The 18,755-nt window shown below is 36.3% G+C and overlaps 1 protein-coding gene across 6 annotated transcripts in view; it reads right to left on the bottom strand.

The window, feature by feature from the left end:
• CDK13 (cyclin dependent kinase 13) overlaps window positions 1–18,755 on the bottom strand; it is a 47,265-nt gene that overhangs the window by 11,866 nt on the left and 16,644 nt on the right. For all 6 annotated transcript variants that reach the window (XM_058830630.1, XM_058830629.1, XM_058830625.1 and 3 more), the window contains exons 5-11: window positions 17,598–17,768; window positions 9,089–9,278; window positions 6,532–6,588; window positions 3,754–3,855; window positions 3,565–3,642; window positions 1,326–1,442; window positions 261–392 (exon numbers count right to left, since the gene is read on the bottom strand). In XM_058830630.1, coding sequence (XP_058686613.1) covers window positions 261–392; window positions 1,326–1,442; window positions 3,565–3,642; window positions 3,754–3,855; window positions 6,532–6,588; window positions 9,089–9,278; window positions 17,598–17,768 — 847 coding nt within the window. The remainder of the gene's footprint in view (window positions 1–260; window positions 393–1,325; window positions 1,443–3,564; window positions 3,643–3,753; window positions 3,856–6,531; window positions 6,589–9,088; window positions 9,279–17,597; window positions 17,769–18,755) is intronic.

Consider the following 18,755-nt stretch of genomic DNA (forward strand, 5'->3'; position numbering starts at 1 on the left):
AAATATCAGAAGCATCCATAGAAGAGTATTTTCTATGGAAACTCAATAACTAGTTCTAGAAATGACAAATCAACTCTGTTATCTGTTACATAAGAGTCACTTAACTACACAAGCATTTTACTGTAGAATCACCTTTCAATAACTGTATATGTCAACATTTCTGCCACCATCTCTTTTACTGAACCACAATGAACTTACTGAAATCAGTGCACATTCACATTTCCTAGAGGTCAGTGGCATTACCAGTGGAAATTACTTACTCTGGAGGAGGCATTTTAGATGGTTCCACATCTCGCAGAAACTCACACTGAAGAGCTTGTTCAGCCGTGCAGCGCTTGCTGGGATCCAGGGCAAGCATATAATCAAATAAATCCAATGCAGCTGGTGGGATGCTACAAAAGTGCAAAACAGAGGAAAGCGCCACATCTTTATTTTGTACCACACATGTGGAAAATTTTAATTAACATATCCCTTCCAAGATAATCATTAAGTCCTCAGGTAACTTATATAGTAACAAAATGCACCCACAACCTGAACTTGATAGTAAGAGGCAGAAATAAACTTCACCTTTTACTACCTGTGCTATTATATAACCCAAACTTTGCCTTGTGTTGCTTCATTCCTTGAAACCTTGTCCTTACAAAAAAACACACCCACATTTTAAAGCCAAGGCTATATTGTTACTCTACATATTGGAATTTAGCACCAGGGAGTTGGACTTTTGATTGATTCCCAACCAATTCTATTGCTTCAAAGATACTAGTTTCTAGTATGAACAGGATTATGCATTTCTCTTGAAACCCACTGTACCTGAAGGAGGGGAACAACCCCTTTAAAATAAGCTTACAGCTGTTTTCCATACCTTTCACTTGTGATATATGCACAAAACTAGTCCAATGGTAGTACTTTAGAACATAACGGTTCAGGTAACTCCTCTGTGTTGAATGAGTTTATGACCCAAAAGACTGTAATGTTAACCAGACTACACATTTAGCTGTAGCCAGGTTTGCCAATAAAAAACAATTAAGTACTCTGAGCTGTTTTTTGGACAGGGCAACAAGCAGGTGTACCAAACAAATCCTTAGGTTTCCTTAGGTGAAAGCTGACAGGTGGCTGAAATTTTAGAGCCTTCTTTCCTCTTCTTGGTGCTCCTATTAAATAAGGGTTAATACAAGCTCAGTGGGTATCATGGGAAGGACAAGAACCTAAAGCCATTTTTCTTTACACTTGATCTATGCTTGTTCTCCAGAAAATACTGAAGTTCATAAAGTCTCTGGGAAAACTTAATGCTATTAGAGTTGACTAAACTAATTCTTCATCCTTACAAAGCAAACTCTTCTCTCAGTTTTCGACGATACTGCTTCTTTGGTTTCATAGTGTTGAAATAAGCTAATTTTATAACATCAGGCCATACTGCTGGACAAGGACTTCCACAAATTCGGCTGTACCAAAAAGAAGGGAAAAAAGGGTATGAGATCCAAAACCACAAATGAGCACAGCTGTCATTTTTATTAATGAAAGTACAGTGAAAACAAAAATAATTTTCAATTTTCATGTTCAGGTTATTTTTAGCTATAATTTCTCCACTGTCAAATGCCCCACACCATTAAATAATGGTGAATTGTCTATAAAGGGTAATCACAGAGACTAAACTTACTGTTTCTGCCTCAGTCCAGCCTACACATCCTTTACACAAATATTTTGAGAAACCCAACCAACTACGTCTGAAGGCTACTCCAGGTATCTGACTAGAAGAACTGGATAGCCCACATTTAGAGTAACTTTTATGTCCTTAGCTCCCAACCCCACTGAAGAAAGATATACCAAATAACTGAAAAAGCAGTTTACACTGAGAATTTACTTAATGCTGAAGACATAAGGAAAAAAAACCCAAGCAATTCAGTAATTTCCTGAAGACAGAAACCACTAGAAAACCTCTGTATTTCTTACTTCAGTTTTGAGTTTTATGTCTCAAACCTTATCTATCTCAACAAATGGAGCTGCCCATACTCTTATGCCTCACATTCCATCCCCATCTTTTTTTCCAGCCAAGGATGGCTAAGCACAAGTTGATCAACCCCACACTTCTGACCAAAAGAAATAATAAAGTATTTTCATATATGCAAGATTTCAAATTCTGATGCAGGCAGCCATAAAAGGACATTTTGCAAATACATTTCCCTAGTTCAGCCCTCCTTTTTCTAAGATTTAAATGGTTAGTGTAAGAGACCTAATGATCTTTTCATTATGCCCCAGGTCCTATGCAAACCACTCTGACTTTATGCTGGTTAGGGTATGTAATTCTCAGGAGGGAGAATAAAAATAATAAATCTCTTACTATCAGAATGTACTTCAGGTCTATCTTTGATAAAGTTTGAAAAGATAAATGTAAAATTGTTGACTGCAACATGATCACAGCAGAGATGTTGATAAAACTGATAAATTATGCTCAAACAGCAAAAATGCATAGCATCAGTGAAGATGAGAAATGAGCTACAAACAGAAGCTTCCAGCAGAAGGACATCACAAAGTTTTAGAGTTTTCTACCAGAGGTAAAACACAAAGAAATAAAAACTTTGGTTTATTCATTCTCATGTGCTTCAATGCCACCTAGTGCTCAAAAACAAAAATTCCCAAACTCCTGAGTTTACTGCTTATGCCAAAACCAACCGCTGATCTTTTCTGTACCTCCTAAAACCTTCAATTTTTCGGGCCAGCTGATAACACATTACACACAAGCATGCTACTGTTCAATCTGTTTTGAAAAACATCTCAATATATGATGTTGCAGGATCTTTTATTAAGTTAATTTGACCATTTACTGTCCACTTTCTGTAAGTTCTGTAGGATTCACCCTCCTTTCCCTTGTTTCTAGGAAGAGCACCTCTCCTCATTTACAATGTCAATTATGATATCAGAATCAAGAGCAAATTTTGTTTGCTGAATAAAGGGAAAGAAGATGATGCACTTTAAATCCATTAAAGTGGATTTAATTCCACTGAATTAAATACTTATCATTCTATGATTCATTCAGAACAAAGAAAGAAACAGAATTTTTATCTCCACCAAATGTCTGCCAGTTTGTAAGGGAACAGAAATATTCCTGCAAAAGTAATAAAGCCCAGGTGTGTACATGGTAGGCTTTAAACAAGAACTCATGGACAAGAGCATGCTAAATACCTGCTCCTCCCATTTGTCCCTTTCATTGTCCATGCTCTCATTTTGATTTGCTGCAAGTAAGTTGCAACATCATCTAAAAAATTACAGGCATTTTGATTACCCTCTTTTTACAATTTCAGTAATAGGCAACTCCAGCTACTCTACAAAAACATATCTTACTCGTCAACTGTACACTGCTAGGAGCACAGAACACTCACAAAGAAACCTTCATGTCTGTGCCAATGTCACTTGTGTAACATGCCCCTCAAAACCTTGAACATCTCATTTGGGGCACTAACTGAGCACTTGCAAGTATTTGCAATGTGTTATCTCAGATTTTAACACTAAGAAAAGAAAGCTGTCAATTTAGGAGGCACCTACTACATAGCAGTGCTTGCTAGTTACCTTATGAGTTCCAGTTGAGCAAGTTCTTGATTTGCTTGAAATATTGGCTTTTTTGTAAAAAGTTCACCCAGGATACAGCTGTAAAACAGTTTTGCAAAATTCCATCATTATGGCTTTCAGCACAGATCGATAGAAAGATTTATTTTTGGCTTGTTTTTATCCTTGCTATGCTTCTATCCAAACTCTTACCCACAGCTCCAGACATCAATAGCTGGTGTGTATCTTTCTTCCCCAAGAAGAAGTTCAGGAGGCCGATACCATAATGTAATAACTTTGTTGGTATATGGTCGGCTGTTGGAAGGAGGAAAAAGAGAGGACTATCATTTTAGTATGATCACACTTCTGAAAAAATTATACCCTAAGGACATTACTTCTGTGATGCTGTTTATGAACAGTACAATCCTTCACTCCCTTTTCATTTTAGTCCTGGAAAGTGGTAACTCTACAAAAGCAAACACAATTGCCTGATGAAGGCTATAAAAAGTCAATTTGAAGATATAAATAATAATCACAGAGCCACCTTGATGCTATCTGAATTTTGTGTCTCCATTATTATTCAGAAAGCAATACTGTGTATTTATTACATTGCTAGTTATTTCAGGAGCAGAACCTGAAGATAAAACCAGTAACTTCCTCACAACTGTTGGCTATTATCATACTGAATGTAGGACCTCTACAAGCACTTTAAAAAGAAGGAAAAAAAAGTCATTTTTCCCTCTTTAAGTAAGAGCAAAAGAGATAAAAGCCTTTTTCTGGAACTACATTATTCACAAATTTTGATTCTAAAGCCTGGAATGCTTCTAGTATTTTCCTATATTTCACAACATCTTTAATTCTCCAGAGCTCTAACCAGAAATTTTGGTCACTGTGAATAATCCTTTCCATCCTGTCACTAAAGCAATGAGTTCTACTAATGCAGACACATTTTTTTTTTTTTTTTGTGCACAGGCTGAACTACTCCATCAACAGTTCATAATGGAAAGCAGAAAAAGAGATGTTCAACTTTCATTTTGTTTCAACCAGGGTGCTTTAAAAGTTATTCCAGAATTCTTTCAGGTTTTCCTCAGTTTTTCACTGTTACCAACACTCACTAACTCCAAATAGAAAGAGTAACATTAAGTATGGACAACCATAGAATGAAGCCTAACAAGCTCTTGCAGCATTCTCAGTAGTACAGTTTTCATTTCTGTAAAATCATTTGAGTCCTTCTTTCATTAATGCACATAATTCTAATTCCTTTTTAGAAGGTAGCATGTTTTTTGGAAACAATCTGATCATTTATCATATTTATCTCTGAAGCAAGCATTCCTCTATGAAATCTTTACATGTTATGGACTATATCTACAGATACATTGCTCGTATGTATTAGTATATGGTGATTTTTATTTGAACAACTGTCTTGTCATGCAAATTGTCATATCTCCTACTCCAAACACGTTAAATCTACCAGAATAACATTTAAAGGAGCACAACTATAACAACCAATGGGAATTTACTTAAATTTTTATTTCCTCCCCATTATGCCCCTACTAAGTTGTGTAACCTTTCAAACAGTATTAAATTCTAAACAATGGTAAACTAAATGCAAAGTACATGAATTAAAACAGCAGCTATTGTACAGTTGTTGATATACATTAATTACATCTGTTACTGCAGGTCAGAAGGAAAATGAGTGACAAAAGAATTGCCAAAAATCTACAGAGAGTCTAATTATTTTCCCATGTTCAACTGGCAATTCTATTAGCTAGCCTAATTAAATCTTAATCTTGGTTTCATTTATGCATAATGGCATAATAATGTTGCTGTTTCATGTAGAGTAAAATGGGTTATTGGCATTATAAGGACACTGAACCTTTAATCCTCAATGAATAGTGAGTTTTACAAACAAAATTTTAATTAATTTTAAAAAACCCAAGCAAAACATGGTAAACCAGAGGGGAAAAACATTAGGCCAGTTTGGTGCATCTTAAAACAAGAAGATAGGATAACATCCTCTTATTATTAAGTACATCCAAACCAAGAAATAGATAGCAGATGCTTAAGATTATTTCACTTTGCTATTATAGTCAACAGTTTTCATAACTGTACTTAAGCATATTTTCCTGAAATAAGAGTTCTGAGACAACAGCTCAGAGAAACTAATGCTAACACGTTTATCAACAACCTAAGAGCCGTGTAAAAAACAAACTCATAATGCTAACATTATGGGTATTATTTCCCAAATTAGACATGCAGAAATCAAAGTAAACTCAGGTATCCAACCATCTTTATATCCAACTATCTCACAGACATACTACTGTAGTGAACATTCAGCCTGGATTTTGAAAAGCCAGTTCCACATGACAAATACTACATTACAAAGTAAATACTAAAGTTCTTAAACCATAAAAATCTGTGCACCTGTTTCCTAGAGTATAAGTGTAATGAAGCCAAGAACAGAAGCACAAGTCATGAGAAGTTTCAGAATAACTTTTATTTAAACTTGTATCTGTGTTTCCAGCAGAGTCAACAGCACTGACTGCCTAAAGAATACAATGAACCCCTCAAAATGTAAAGTCAATTTTTACACAAAAGTAATGCTTATTGAATAGGAACTGTATGATACTTTGTGTCAGCAAAAAAAATATTTTTTGCTTTCCCTAAATAACACTTTTGGTATACCAAGAGAAGAAATATACGTCAGGTTTACAGGACCAGAAACTTAGGAATGCAACTTAATTTCCAATCAATATATGGCCAGTCTCTACAATTATTTAACCAGAACACCTGGAAAAGCAATACACTTGCACAAAGAGACTTTTGTGGTTTTATGCAGTGTAAGACAACATGTATTTCTTTTCCTTTCCTAAGCAATTACTTGTATTACAGCACAATAACATTGCCTCTAAACAAAAGTCTGTCCTTCATAATAGTTACGCAAAAAGATTAAACTTCTGAATGCTATTTCACAGTACAATTGTATCTTACCTTTCTTCTGAGTTGTACAGCCGAGCAAGCCCAAAATCTGCAAGCTTTATCTGCCCTCTGGTGGAAAAAGCAAAAAATTATTTAGTGTTTAATCCTGTTAAGCTTTCTTCCCTCAAAATCAGGTAAAGCTTAAGACTACAACAGCTGCAACTGATCTTCACCAAGCCACATTAATGAAGAGGCAATGCTTTGCTATCTCTTCATCTCTTCACTAAACAGCATGCTAACTTACTGAATAGCAAAGACAAGTAAGGAAAATTAGGTATGCTTATCAAATGGCATTTACATTACTGGATATTAGTCAAAATTTAGGTCTATACCATAAAATATTCCAGTCAGTAACTGTGCAGGAAAAAACTGAGGGAAGAAACTGATATTTTTTCAGGCCTTACTGTTAGCATGAGCATTTGTAGAGCAAACAACTATCAGCAATCATCCTTCCTTCTAGGAAGCCATCAAAAGTCCTGTTCTGCGCTTATAATTTTAAATACGGCCTTTACATCAGGGTGGCCAACCAGATAAGGGCCTCTATTTTTACCAGCAGCCAACTTGCTAAATGACATAACCCCTAACCTATTCCTGAGTTTTTCCATATATGAGGGGAAGAGTAGAAGATACTTGCCTGGCAGTTCTCACAGCTAAAAGGAACTGCCCTATGACCAGAAACTCCTCCTATTTATGAAGTCTGGATGATTCAAACAAAGTTATCTGCAAGATTCTCTAATACACAGAATGAATGTTGGACTGTTATATGTGGTTTTCCTTTTCTGTACTGATAAACTTTTAGAACTCACATCACTTTCAAATATATGTTTTTTTATCAAATTATGGCAAGATTTGCTGCTAGCATGACAATTTTGTGGCAACAGCATGTACATGACCATTTTGTGATAATATAAAGGTTATGGTTTCCATCCACATTTCTCAGACATTTACTCTGATTTCTTGAAGAACACCCATAAACAAAGAAATGTTCCCCTCAAGTTTATGTGTTTATTTCTGAGAATGTAATTGTAGAAGATAAATGTATATGCTCAAAAATTTATTGAAGTTGCCCATGTAAAAGATACATAATCCACATGTTTGGCTTCAGGCTGTAACTAGCAATAGGATTTTTGAAATACTGGCTTAAAATTATTCAGATCTACTATCACATTTTTCTGCTACTGGTAGAAAAATCTAAGGATGCTCAGACACTAGCATTTCCCCTAGGGGGGAAAAAACCCAATTCTTTAACCTAGATTGGAGAGCACAGTGAAATAACCAGCTCCTCCTCTACCATAAGGCACTCTTCTCCACTGTCAGCTTCTGAGTTCCCAAAGGTCTGCACAGAAACACTAACCCTGGAGATTAGCAGGTAATAAGATTATGTGTGTGGGCACAGTGAGTAATGGGGAGAAACAAGTACATGTGTTTAAGAATCTGTATCATAATCTGGCAAAGCTGTAGTAGGATACAGAGCTGAAAGCAGTCTAGTGTTAGTTGGCTCTAAGAGAAAAAGGAGGAATAAACAGAAAATTTGATTTGGAGAAAGCTGGGAGAAAACCAGGCCTATCAGAAAAGCTCCTTGATCAATTTTTCCCAGTATTTTATCTCCAACAGCAGCAGTAGATTTTTAGGGAGAACATGTGAACCCACTCCCTTTGGGGCTCATCTTCCTCATACTTAACCATGACCCACAATCACTGTGTTAAGGATGCTAAAACAGGGATCCCTGTCCATTCCCATTAGCAGGTGTTAATGATCCTATTCTTGAATGTGTCTCATCTTCTTTGAAACTCCTGACACTACCCAGAAAACTTCCTGTGACAACAAATTGCAGGAGCTGACTACCTGCTCTTTTTTTAACTATACCTTTTCTTGCTGCTATAAATCTTGCTCTTATGTTGCTCCCTGGATTTAGTACTCCAGGTTATGATGCACAACAGCTGGTAATGAAGTCATCCACTATCTTCACACTGGCTTTTTATTTGTTGCTGCTGCTGCTGCTGCACACTGAAAACACCACACTTACTAATATGATTTGTAATTACCATGTGTTAAAGTAGTAAGAAACAAATTATTTTTCCCCCTTTGATTATAGCAATAACTGCAAGTTAGGGCATATTTGAACATGCCTGATCAAAAACTCATTTAAAGCATTATCTTGACTGATAACAACAAGGACCTCATAACTGTCATGAAGAACCAGCCTGGCCACACTTCAATCTTGAAATGAGATGGCAGAAAGAATACACATCAAACACTTATATCCTACAATTCTGTTACCATATATTTGAACTCAAATAATTTCCCCCCAGTACTCTGACTTAGCAGGATTAAAATGGAGTCTTCTCTTTTAACACAGATTTAGTTTAATACACAGCTGCAGGCTCCAGTGTTAAGCAGGAAGATTACTGGATTAGTATTTTGCAATTGACTTTTAAGGAAACGAGGCAATTTAGAAAATAAGTTTTGCTAATGACTCCAATCAGGTGAACTATGAAGACTGAAAGAACAACTTAAAGATGTTGGTAACATTCAATTTTTGTTATGTACTTTTAATTTATATCCATACCTATTATTTAGTAGAATATTTGAACATTTGATATCTCTGTGCAAAAAGTTCTTCTTGTGGCAATAGGCCAAGCCCTCCATCAGCTGTCTCATAAAGGATTTAATATGATTTTCATTAAAATGAACTAAACCAGATTCCAGCAGTCCCATCAAGTCATGGTCCATATATTCAAATACCAGGTAAAATGCACCTACAAAAAGAAAGGGAAAGGGTAGGAGAAACACAGACTGAAAAACTGATTTATCAGCAGTCCAAAGCAATGCTGTTGCCTACTTTTTAAAATCAGAAGCATTTCTCATACAACTGCTTAGATTTTCTGCAGTATTTATAGCAGTATCTCATGTCCAATGAAATACAGTACAATGAAGTTTTAATAAATTGCTGCTGCGTATAAACAATTATATTAGCCAAACATTTGTGAAAAGCAAAATAATGTTCCCACATGGTGCTTTAGTCTAGATAAACATGTGCTCTCCCTACAGCCTTCAAGCTCCATCCATTTTATTTCAAGAAAAATTAAGTGTGGTAATATTACCTATGTAAAGTTTGGAGAGAAATCTAGAAACAAAACAGGTACAAGCATTATTGTGCACTATTATTCATTGTCATGACAACAGTGATTAATGTTTTTAAAGATTTATAAGCAACTGGGTCACAAATAAGCTTGCCTTTCTCAGACTAAAAATACCTGTAAAACAGGATGAAATGAGAAAGCAGAACTAACCTTCTAGTAACAGCAGCTCTGCAAAGACACACTTCATATTTTAAGTTGCCACATGCATACATTAAGCACAAGAGAACCTGTTCTTATCTCACATCAACTTGTATAATTCTACCAATAAAGCTATTAAAGCAAAGGCTCTTTGATACATATAAGCATTCTTAAAGAGGCAAAGTGCTGAGTAATTCAGAAGTAGCAATAACCAATCTCCAACACAACCATTCCCAGTACAATTTACTTTTTAGTACTTCATTCTTTCCCTTCTTCACCTTAGGACACACAGAACAGTGCAGCCCCTGCAGAGCAAAGGAAGCAATGCAGAAACCACATTCAAGTGGGTCTGTCTACCTTGCATTTCCAAAACCTCCTTAAATCTACCACTACAAATAGCTTCTGCCCAACAAGAACTCATTACACATTCTTGTTCCTAAAAACCAGTGAAAGAAATAATGAGAAATTAGCTTGACAGAAGCTGTACACATACACAGAGACATTCTAAGGAACTGACTCCTTTTCTTGTTTAGTAGCTGAAAAGGGTAAAAAAGAATGCTAGGTCCATCTGCTATTGAGGAAAAGGATTACTCATACTGTAAGTGTTAAACTTGTAAAAACAATCAGCATACATTAGCTAAAGCACAGGTCATTGCATAAGACATTCAAGAGTTCATTGTTTTTGACTTGGGTACTTTCGTCCTGTTGTGTATTAGACAGAGGAAGCAAAATACTCATCATAAAATAGCCCTGCTGCTGTGTACAGAGGGGATGAAACAGGAGGCGAATCAAGCAGTTAGTTAAAACACAATCCCACCCCCATCACTTCACAAGGAGAGAGGGAAGTTTTAAGAGCTATGAATAATCAAAATTCTGCTGTGTTGCTATTTGCATAACTGAGTTCACCAATCAAGTTCACCAGTTCAACATAGAAAAGCACAGAGGCTCCTAATCCTGGTCTTTCCAAATTGGATAGCTGGAAATCTGCTGTTAGATCTTCAATGATGACTGAAGTATAAACCATGACATATTTTAAAATGCCTCAAAACAAAACACCTGATATTAGTGCTGCAGTGTCAGAATAACCTAGATATGCCTTTCAGAGGATGTCAGCTCAATGAAACTGAATGAACACCAGTGTATCTTGGTACTTTCTTGCTCTGGAGTGCAAGAGAAAGTTAAGTCTGTCATGGAAGCTGGCTGTATGTGTGCATATTACAAGGAGAAAGATTGACTGTAGAACTGTTTAGTGAGGACACCTGAATGGAGACCTCTTGTTTATATGCAAAGCAGGATCCATGCCTTGAGCAATTTCCTGCTCTGTCACTAACTCCCAAGATTTTATCATTGTTATTTATAACCAGCAATCAAAATTGGTACCCTCATGCAAGAAGAAAAGCTGACAACAGTGAAGATTCATAAACAAAGTAGAGTAGTACTTGCGAGGTGATATCTAATTATTTACATTCTCTGCAACTCTTATGAAGAAACATACACTAAAACAGGATAAATGCTAAATATTCCTTCCTTATGAGATCGAGTATTTCGTAACTACATGTTACTAAAATTTTCTCTAAAAGGAAAAACTGGTAGTCTTCATTCAGTATGAGAAAATACGAAGATTAGTCTTCGTATTAATCTTGGCAATCTTACCATTCAAGCCTGATTTTCAGTATTACTCAAGCTATATTTAGAAGGGACTGTAGCTGCCAAAAAGTTACCAAGCAAACTAAAGTGGAACTCCTGTTAATTTATTCCTAGACAAACATGGTGCCCTTTCCTGACAGACATGTGTAGTTTCTGCCAACAAAATTGTTGTTATTCCACCTGATAATTTCAAATCTTCATCACTTTTCATCATATTGGGGGATTTGATACTCCATAAAAGGGAAAGCAGCTAGCCATTCAGAAAGGACACAGTCATGGAAGACAGCACAAATTAACTATGCAAAGGCAGAAGTGTGCTTACTACAGCTTAGTCTGAGTTCAAGCACACTCCAGTTCTATCAAAACAAACGCCACACAAATATCCATTTCTCAAAAAAGTAAAACCTTACAGAAAAAATAGTAGTTTCTTCTTTTATGAGGGCAAAACATTATGTAACTTGGAGGTTACATTTTAAAATTATGTTTTGCTTGATGCTAGCTTTGCCCAGTCCTCATTTTGGGAAGCAGTATCATAAAAACACCTGAAGCCCCTTCACAGTGAAGTGGATGCAATTCAAATGAACTCAGAATTATTTACTTGACTTTAAAGTTCCTCATCTCACTGCTGTTGTGTTGAAGTCCTGCACTTCCCACCTGTGGGGTGGGAGAAAGCCTAAAGTCCATTTCCACACACCGCAACAATGCACTAACAGAGGGGTTGTGCTCTGGGTGGCCTGGCCCATTTCCTTTGCCAACACCACAAAGCTCATCTACTTTCCTTCAGCTACTGAGATAATCAGAAATCTTAATGTCACTAAGTGTTGACAGAGCAGCAGCTGGAACAGCTGAATAGTAGAAACACTGCCTATTTCTGAATATGGGATAAGAGAGAGCAGCTGAATCTACTAGGGAGATACACAATAAATAAAAGAGATTCACATGGATGGAAATAATCCTCACCTTACTCCTTCTGATGATGCTTGGAAAAATGCACCTTTCTGAACATTTTGTCAGTTCAGACTGATGGGGTTCAGCAAGTGAGGTACCAATTTAGAATAATTAAAGGATTAACACATCTCTTCCTCTTGGTCATACGTTTCAGGTCGTGGAGCTCTAACAGAAGCAGTTTCTTAACACGAAATGAGCTCAAGTATAATGCAGTAAAGGTCTGCATACAAGAGAGGTAACAAAACATGGAACTACTGATCTGCAATAAACAGTGGATTTTCCAAGGCCAAAAAATCCTAACAAAACATACTTTGCATTTTTGTGACACATGCAGGCTCTGGATTTCTTTGGACTGCCTTCAAATCACACAGATCCAGCAAAACAGGACACCATTTGTTCCTAAAGATACAAGTGCTTCAAACTGGGAGTGGAGGGTGGTGGTGCAGGGGAGAATGATCGAAAAGCCTCCATAGATGATGGCTTTTAAGTATTTTCCAAATGTAATTCATAGGAAAGATGTTCAGTGTTTCTCAAAATATCTGATTAGACAGAGATCTGAGGAGCCAGGAGACCAGAAATGTCTTATCACATGCAAATTTAAATTCAATTATAGTATAAATGTGTTACAATAGTATCTTGAAATACACAAATGCTTTAAAGAAACCCCAGTATCCCTGATTTTCATTCTGCTAGTAAGCCTCCTCCAAATTCTACACAATACATAAATTATTCTTACCTTTTACTGATTAAATATAATTAGATTACATTTACTATTTTATTTCCTTAACATCTCTCTTCTAGTACTCATGATATACTATTCCAAGAGTTTTAAACAGGATTTTACCAAACAGAACTTGAAACCTAAAGAAGAAATTATCCACCAATTCCTTTAAGTTCCTTACACTTAAATTCCTTAAAGGTCCTTCAATAGACATTCATCTTTTCTTTCAACTCAGGTTTCATTAATCTATTCTTTAATTTCCAGAACAACAAATATAGCCGTAAGTACTGAATTAATCACCCTAAGACTAAAGAAAACATTGCTCCTATACTATTTTTTTATTTTTTTTTACATTTTCACCCAATATTAAATTTCTATTTAATGACGTTATTCTCCCCTTTCAATTGCATTTTCCTCTTGATGGAACTCCATATATGTTCTGAAATAAGGATACAAGCAAAGGCCATACAGAAGCCCTGGGAGTAAATACTCTCCTTGTTTCATCACATAATACAGGGAAATAAGAAAAAAACCTACCTAAACAACTAAACTACGGCCAAAATCTTAAGGCAGACAAACAAAAATCTTTGATTAATAATCAGAGATTTTTCTCATTTTGACACAGAGCAAGTTGAAAAGCTACACAATCAGGTCTCCACTCATTCCAGACCAAAGCCCAGTACATCACACACAAATAGGAAGCACCACACAAGTCATCACGCTATTCCAGACAACTTAGCTCTAGCATGAAAACTATTTGGGTAAGTTTCTATCAGCCATTTTCAGAGCAGCAGGGTGAGCTGTAGGGCATTAGAGGTTGCTGAAATTCAGATCTCTGCTTTTACTCAACTTCCTAGGAAACACAGACAAAACTAGCTACCATATAACATTGACTATGTGACTACCCTCACAGACTCCTTCCGAACCATAAGATTTCAGAATAAGTGCTCCTTGAAGGCTGTGAGAAAGAAACCTGTCAATCTCATTGCAATGTACTGCAGGGTCAGTGTCCATCCTGTACTACAGTACAATCAAATACCAATAATATCAATACCAACTTCATACTTAAAAAAAGTTTGCTAATTTGTACTGCAAATCAATTCAAAATTTGATCTAAAGTAAACTTAGATCTTAAAATTAATTACAGAAACACACATACATAAACAGGTAATTCACAGACACACACACACAAACACCAGGAAAGAACACCTAAGCTGCAATGTTAACCAGATCTTTTATTATTGATCTCCATGCCAAGTTTTACATTCTCCCTCAGGCTAGCAAAAACGCCTATCCCAGTCAAAAGGAGGAAGAGATGTCAGGCAGTACACTTACTGTGTTTATATTCACAGCAACAAAAGCTAAGTCAGGCATTTTCCATTTGTTTAGTAAAAAGAGATCATGTCAATCCCATAGCTACACTTCTGAGCACTTGGAAACGTCACCCAGCTGTTAGAGGCAACTGAGAACTGAAAAACCATCTTTTGCCCAAAGTAAAAAGATATACACTAATGTCATATAAATGATACACTCACAAAGGAAAAGAACCGAAAATGTGAACAGCCCAAAGTGAGCAGGGCATTTTCCCAATAATTCATTTTATAACTTATAAGGTGGCTCAATACACAAAGGATGGAATACAACCTCAAAGTCACCAGTTCCCATTATTAAGTTTGGGTGTTCACCTATCTCCCTCTGAATGATAGCTAGAGAAAAGCCTACAGAAGAAACATAAAATGGATACTCCTTATGGCCACACACAACATTTATCTGTCAGGATTGTGCCTGAGAACCAAGATGTTACATTACCAATTACTAATCAGTAATGCCATTCACCAACTTTATCATCAAGCACATCTCATGCATAAAGAAGACTGCAAAGTGAAAAACTTCTGATCAATAGTATACAGACTTTTGTCTCACCCACTCTGCTTTGTATTTTCCCAATCTATACAAACAATCATTCTGCCTTAAGGTTCTGACTTCCACTGATGGAGGGGCATGCACTTACAAAATTTGTAACACAGTGCTCCAATGTGTTACATTTCTTTTTCTAATGGTTACTAAAGAAAGAATAAACCCAAAACTATCTATCAAAGCTGTACACATCTTTAAATTTATAGTTCAAGCTGGCCAGGATAAAACACAGATATAATTTCTTCCATTTTATTTGAAAATAAAAAGATGCTGAAAATATTGAGACAGGCTTTAACACGGAGAACCAGTAATCCTCTCTCTTCCAGACTTGAGTGTGTCATTTAAAAATACATAATGCAGCTCAAAATATCAGGACAAAGTTGTATTGCTGGCTTGCAGTCCAATGTTACTACCTTAAAAAGTATCCTTAAATCAAGTAGAGTGGGCCCAACACTTCCATTATTGTCAGAAAACTGAATGTACTGTATTTTCAACTACTGACATCCAACCAAAAAAAAAACCAAAAAACCCCGCATTGCCTTAAGTGAAAAAGCAGATGAGTACTATGTCAGAATATGATACACATCCTTAGAAACAAAATTACCTACACTCATACTAACTAAAAAAACATGTGATAGCAAAAATGTTCTCATTTCCTACTCTTTTAAGTGGGACAGCAGCAAGGTTTTCCAAGTCATATTTCAAAGCTATGGTAAACATGTAACATACATTAAGCATAAGCATGTTCATCGTATAGACAAAACAGCATGCTTTTACTGTAAGCTCTACCTGTTGTAAGGTACCACTACCACTTTTCTAATGGATCCTTGTTAAGCAGCCTACTTTTGCATTTGCAACAGTTTACTGTGAGAATGACCAAACTTCCTCCCACTTGCATTCATTCCCTGCACAGACTACAATTTGGCCACAGCTCAGCTAGAAATCACTATCTCACAATGAGCTACTCATTAGAGAAATACAGAATGCCTGAAAAAAATCACAACTTCCATCTTTTCAAAGAGAAGTTGTAACAGCAGTCTCATTATCCTGCTAATGTCTTCAAGAAACTATCAGAACTTACTCAACTATCAGAAATTAATTCTATTCTAGCATCTCCAGAGAAGCCCCTGCCCTTGTAAATTTCCAGAAAATATACTTGTTTTAATATGCTGCTAAATAAGAACAAGAAATTAAATTAGAAGTAGTATCAAAAGCACAAATATGGACTTGGACAAAAAAAACCAAAACAAACATTTGAAATTAATGAGACACAGTTTGAAGTACAAAAAAAAAAAATAATAATACTATTCAATTGTAAGCATGGCACTAAACAGAAAGAAAGAAAATTCATTAATGAGTCATTATGTATTAAGTCAAGACTTAGTGTGGTCTCATTAGCCAAGTAGGTTAGACCTAATTAAAACAGTGCAAGATTCACATACAAAGACTAAACTGGCTGTTGCAGACTGTCAGGATTTTTGAGTGGGGCCTGACCACTGAACCTGCACAACTCTTGAGAAACTCTTGCTAGATACTTCCCACTTTTAAGCATGTCAGTGCTGTATATGCTTCAAGGTATTACAGTCTCTAAAGATGCTGTGAAAAAAAAATCCAAATTCCTGCTTCATATTTACCTCCTGAATCATCATATCACCTGGTTTCAGCTGGCCATGCAGTACATACAGCATTTTCTACATGCACTGCTGCTGGGCATGTTATGTAGAGACTCAGGGAGAGACAGCAGGGAAGAAAACAGGTACCACATTCCACTCTCCTAAGCCAAACTAACAAATTGCCCACAGGACACTAAAACACTCCAAAATCATAGGTTTCCAACACTTAGACCTAAAATGAAATGCCTCCAGTGGCAAAATACCACTCCAATATCAAACGTACCAAGCCACAACACTGCATGATTTTCACTGTTTGCTTGAATCTCTAGACTAAGGAGATTGAAGCAATTCAAACAAGACAGACTTAAAGCTGAAGGAACCAAGAGTATAAGTCTACATGCCTTCTCTTTGGAGAAAAACACTATGACTATACAAGTCTTGCTTTTCATTCTATTTTACTCTTCTTCTAGCCCACAAAACACACATGCTTAATCATAAAAAAGTATCTGAAGAACAATTCAAATAAAACCAAGGCCTAAAATGAAAAACGTCTCTTCAGCATTCAGCCTACTATGCTCTAAATGGTATGAGAAAGTACTAAAAAACTAAAAGGTTAAAAAAATCTCACAATTAAGAGCTTCCTATTAATTGCTGGCCTCCTTAATCCATGAGTGTCAAGGAGTCAAACATCTGTTCCTCTACAGCAAAACCACAATCAAGCAATGCATTTTTCATCCCACAAAATATTTGCAGAAAATGTTTCTATAAGCAAAATGCACAGCTGAGTTAAATAAACAACTTCTCATAGTATTTAAATCAAAATTAAAATCCCTCATCAAGCATAACAATTTGCAAACATATTTTTTAATGAAGTGTAACTTCAAATCCATCACAGCAGACTATCACATTAAGAACAGGTGCAGAAAGAACAAGCCCTGTTAGCATACATACCTTTGTCCTTCTTGAAGTCCAAAGCATCTTCCTTATCCGTCACTATTTCCTTCATGTTGATAATGCTTTGATGATTAAGCTGTCTAAGAATCTTAATCTCTCGAATAGCTGTAATTGGAAACCCTTCCTTTTCATTATCCAGGCGTACTTTCTTCAGTGCTACCATCTCCCCTAAGAGAAAATTTAAATAAAACCCATTAAGATTAGCAACCAAACCATGGGATTTGGTATTGATTTGTATATGTTCGTTTTTTAACAACAAACATGATGCTTGTATCAAGCACTGTGCTGAACAGAAATCAGTACCACGTACAGAAGCAAAACTACAAATGAGAATTTTCAGCTGCACACTATAAGGGCTGTTCTTCTTCGTCCTGCGCAACTCACTCACATATCATGACATTCCACACCATGTCGGCCAGTAAAGAGTGATTATCTGCAGCAGCTTTAGAGACAGAGGCCTGTGACTGCTCTGGATTTCTTAATACTGCATCACCACTGATCAGAATGCATATATCTAGCCAGAAATACTACGTAGTTCAAGATATGAAGCAGACAACCAAAGAGTTCTCAAATTCATCAGTATACTTTCTACAAGCACAAGTGGCACTGCCATTTTTACAGTGAGGAGATTTTCCCTTACTATTTTACTGCAGGGTGGGTTGGATCAAACTGGATTCTACAAAATGGCAGGAATACGATCGACTCATGATGGAGGATGTCTACAGACCATAGATGATAGTTCAATTGTTTTGTTCTTGGAAGTTTATTGCTGTATATGGGAAGTTCACTAACAGCCCAGATGTCTTTGTTAGTTCTAAAAAGTACCTATCCTACACTAACTTACACAATTCACTCACAAGAGATTGTATCCCAGCACACCACCACGTCCACCTGCTCTGAAAGCCCATGACACAGCTTCTTCTATGGTATCTCAAATGCCTTAATGCCACTCTCCACACAGGTTTTGAATACAAAGCTAATAGATCTGCTTGCTGTACCTGTATGGACACCTTCAATGCAGAAAGCAACAACTTCTAGGGGAGGTTAAGAGACGACTGTGAAACACAAATAACCTCAAGTTTGCCAAAAAGTCAGTATGGTTATGGCAGGATTTAAATTCAAATGTGCAAATAAGAGAACTTCAGGAGATCCTAA

The sequence above is a fragment of the Poecile atricapillus genome, chromosome 2 (assembly GCF_030490865.1).
Source record: "Poecile atricapillus isolate bPoeAtr1 chromosome 2, bPoeAtr1.hap1, whole genome shotgun sequence".
In the NCBI taxonomy this organism is placed as follows: Eukaryota; Metazoa; Chordata; class Aves; order Passeriformes; family Paridae; genus Poecile; species Poecile atricapillus.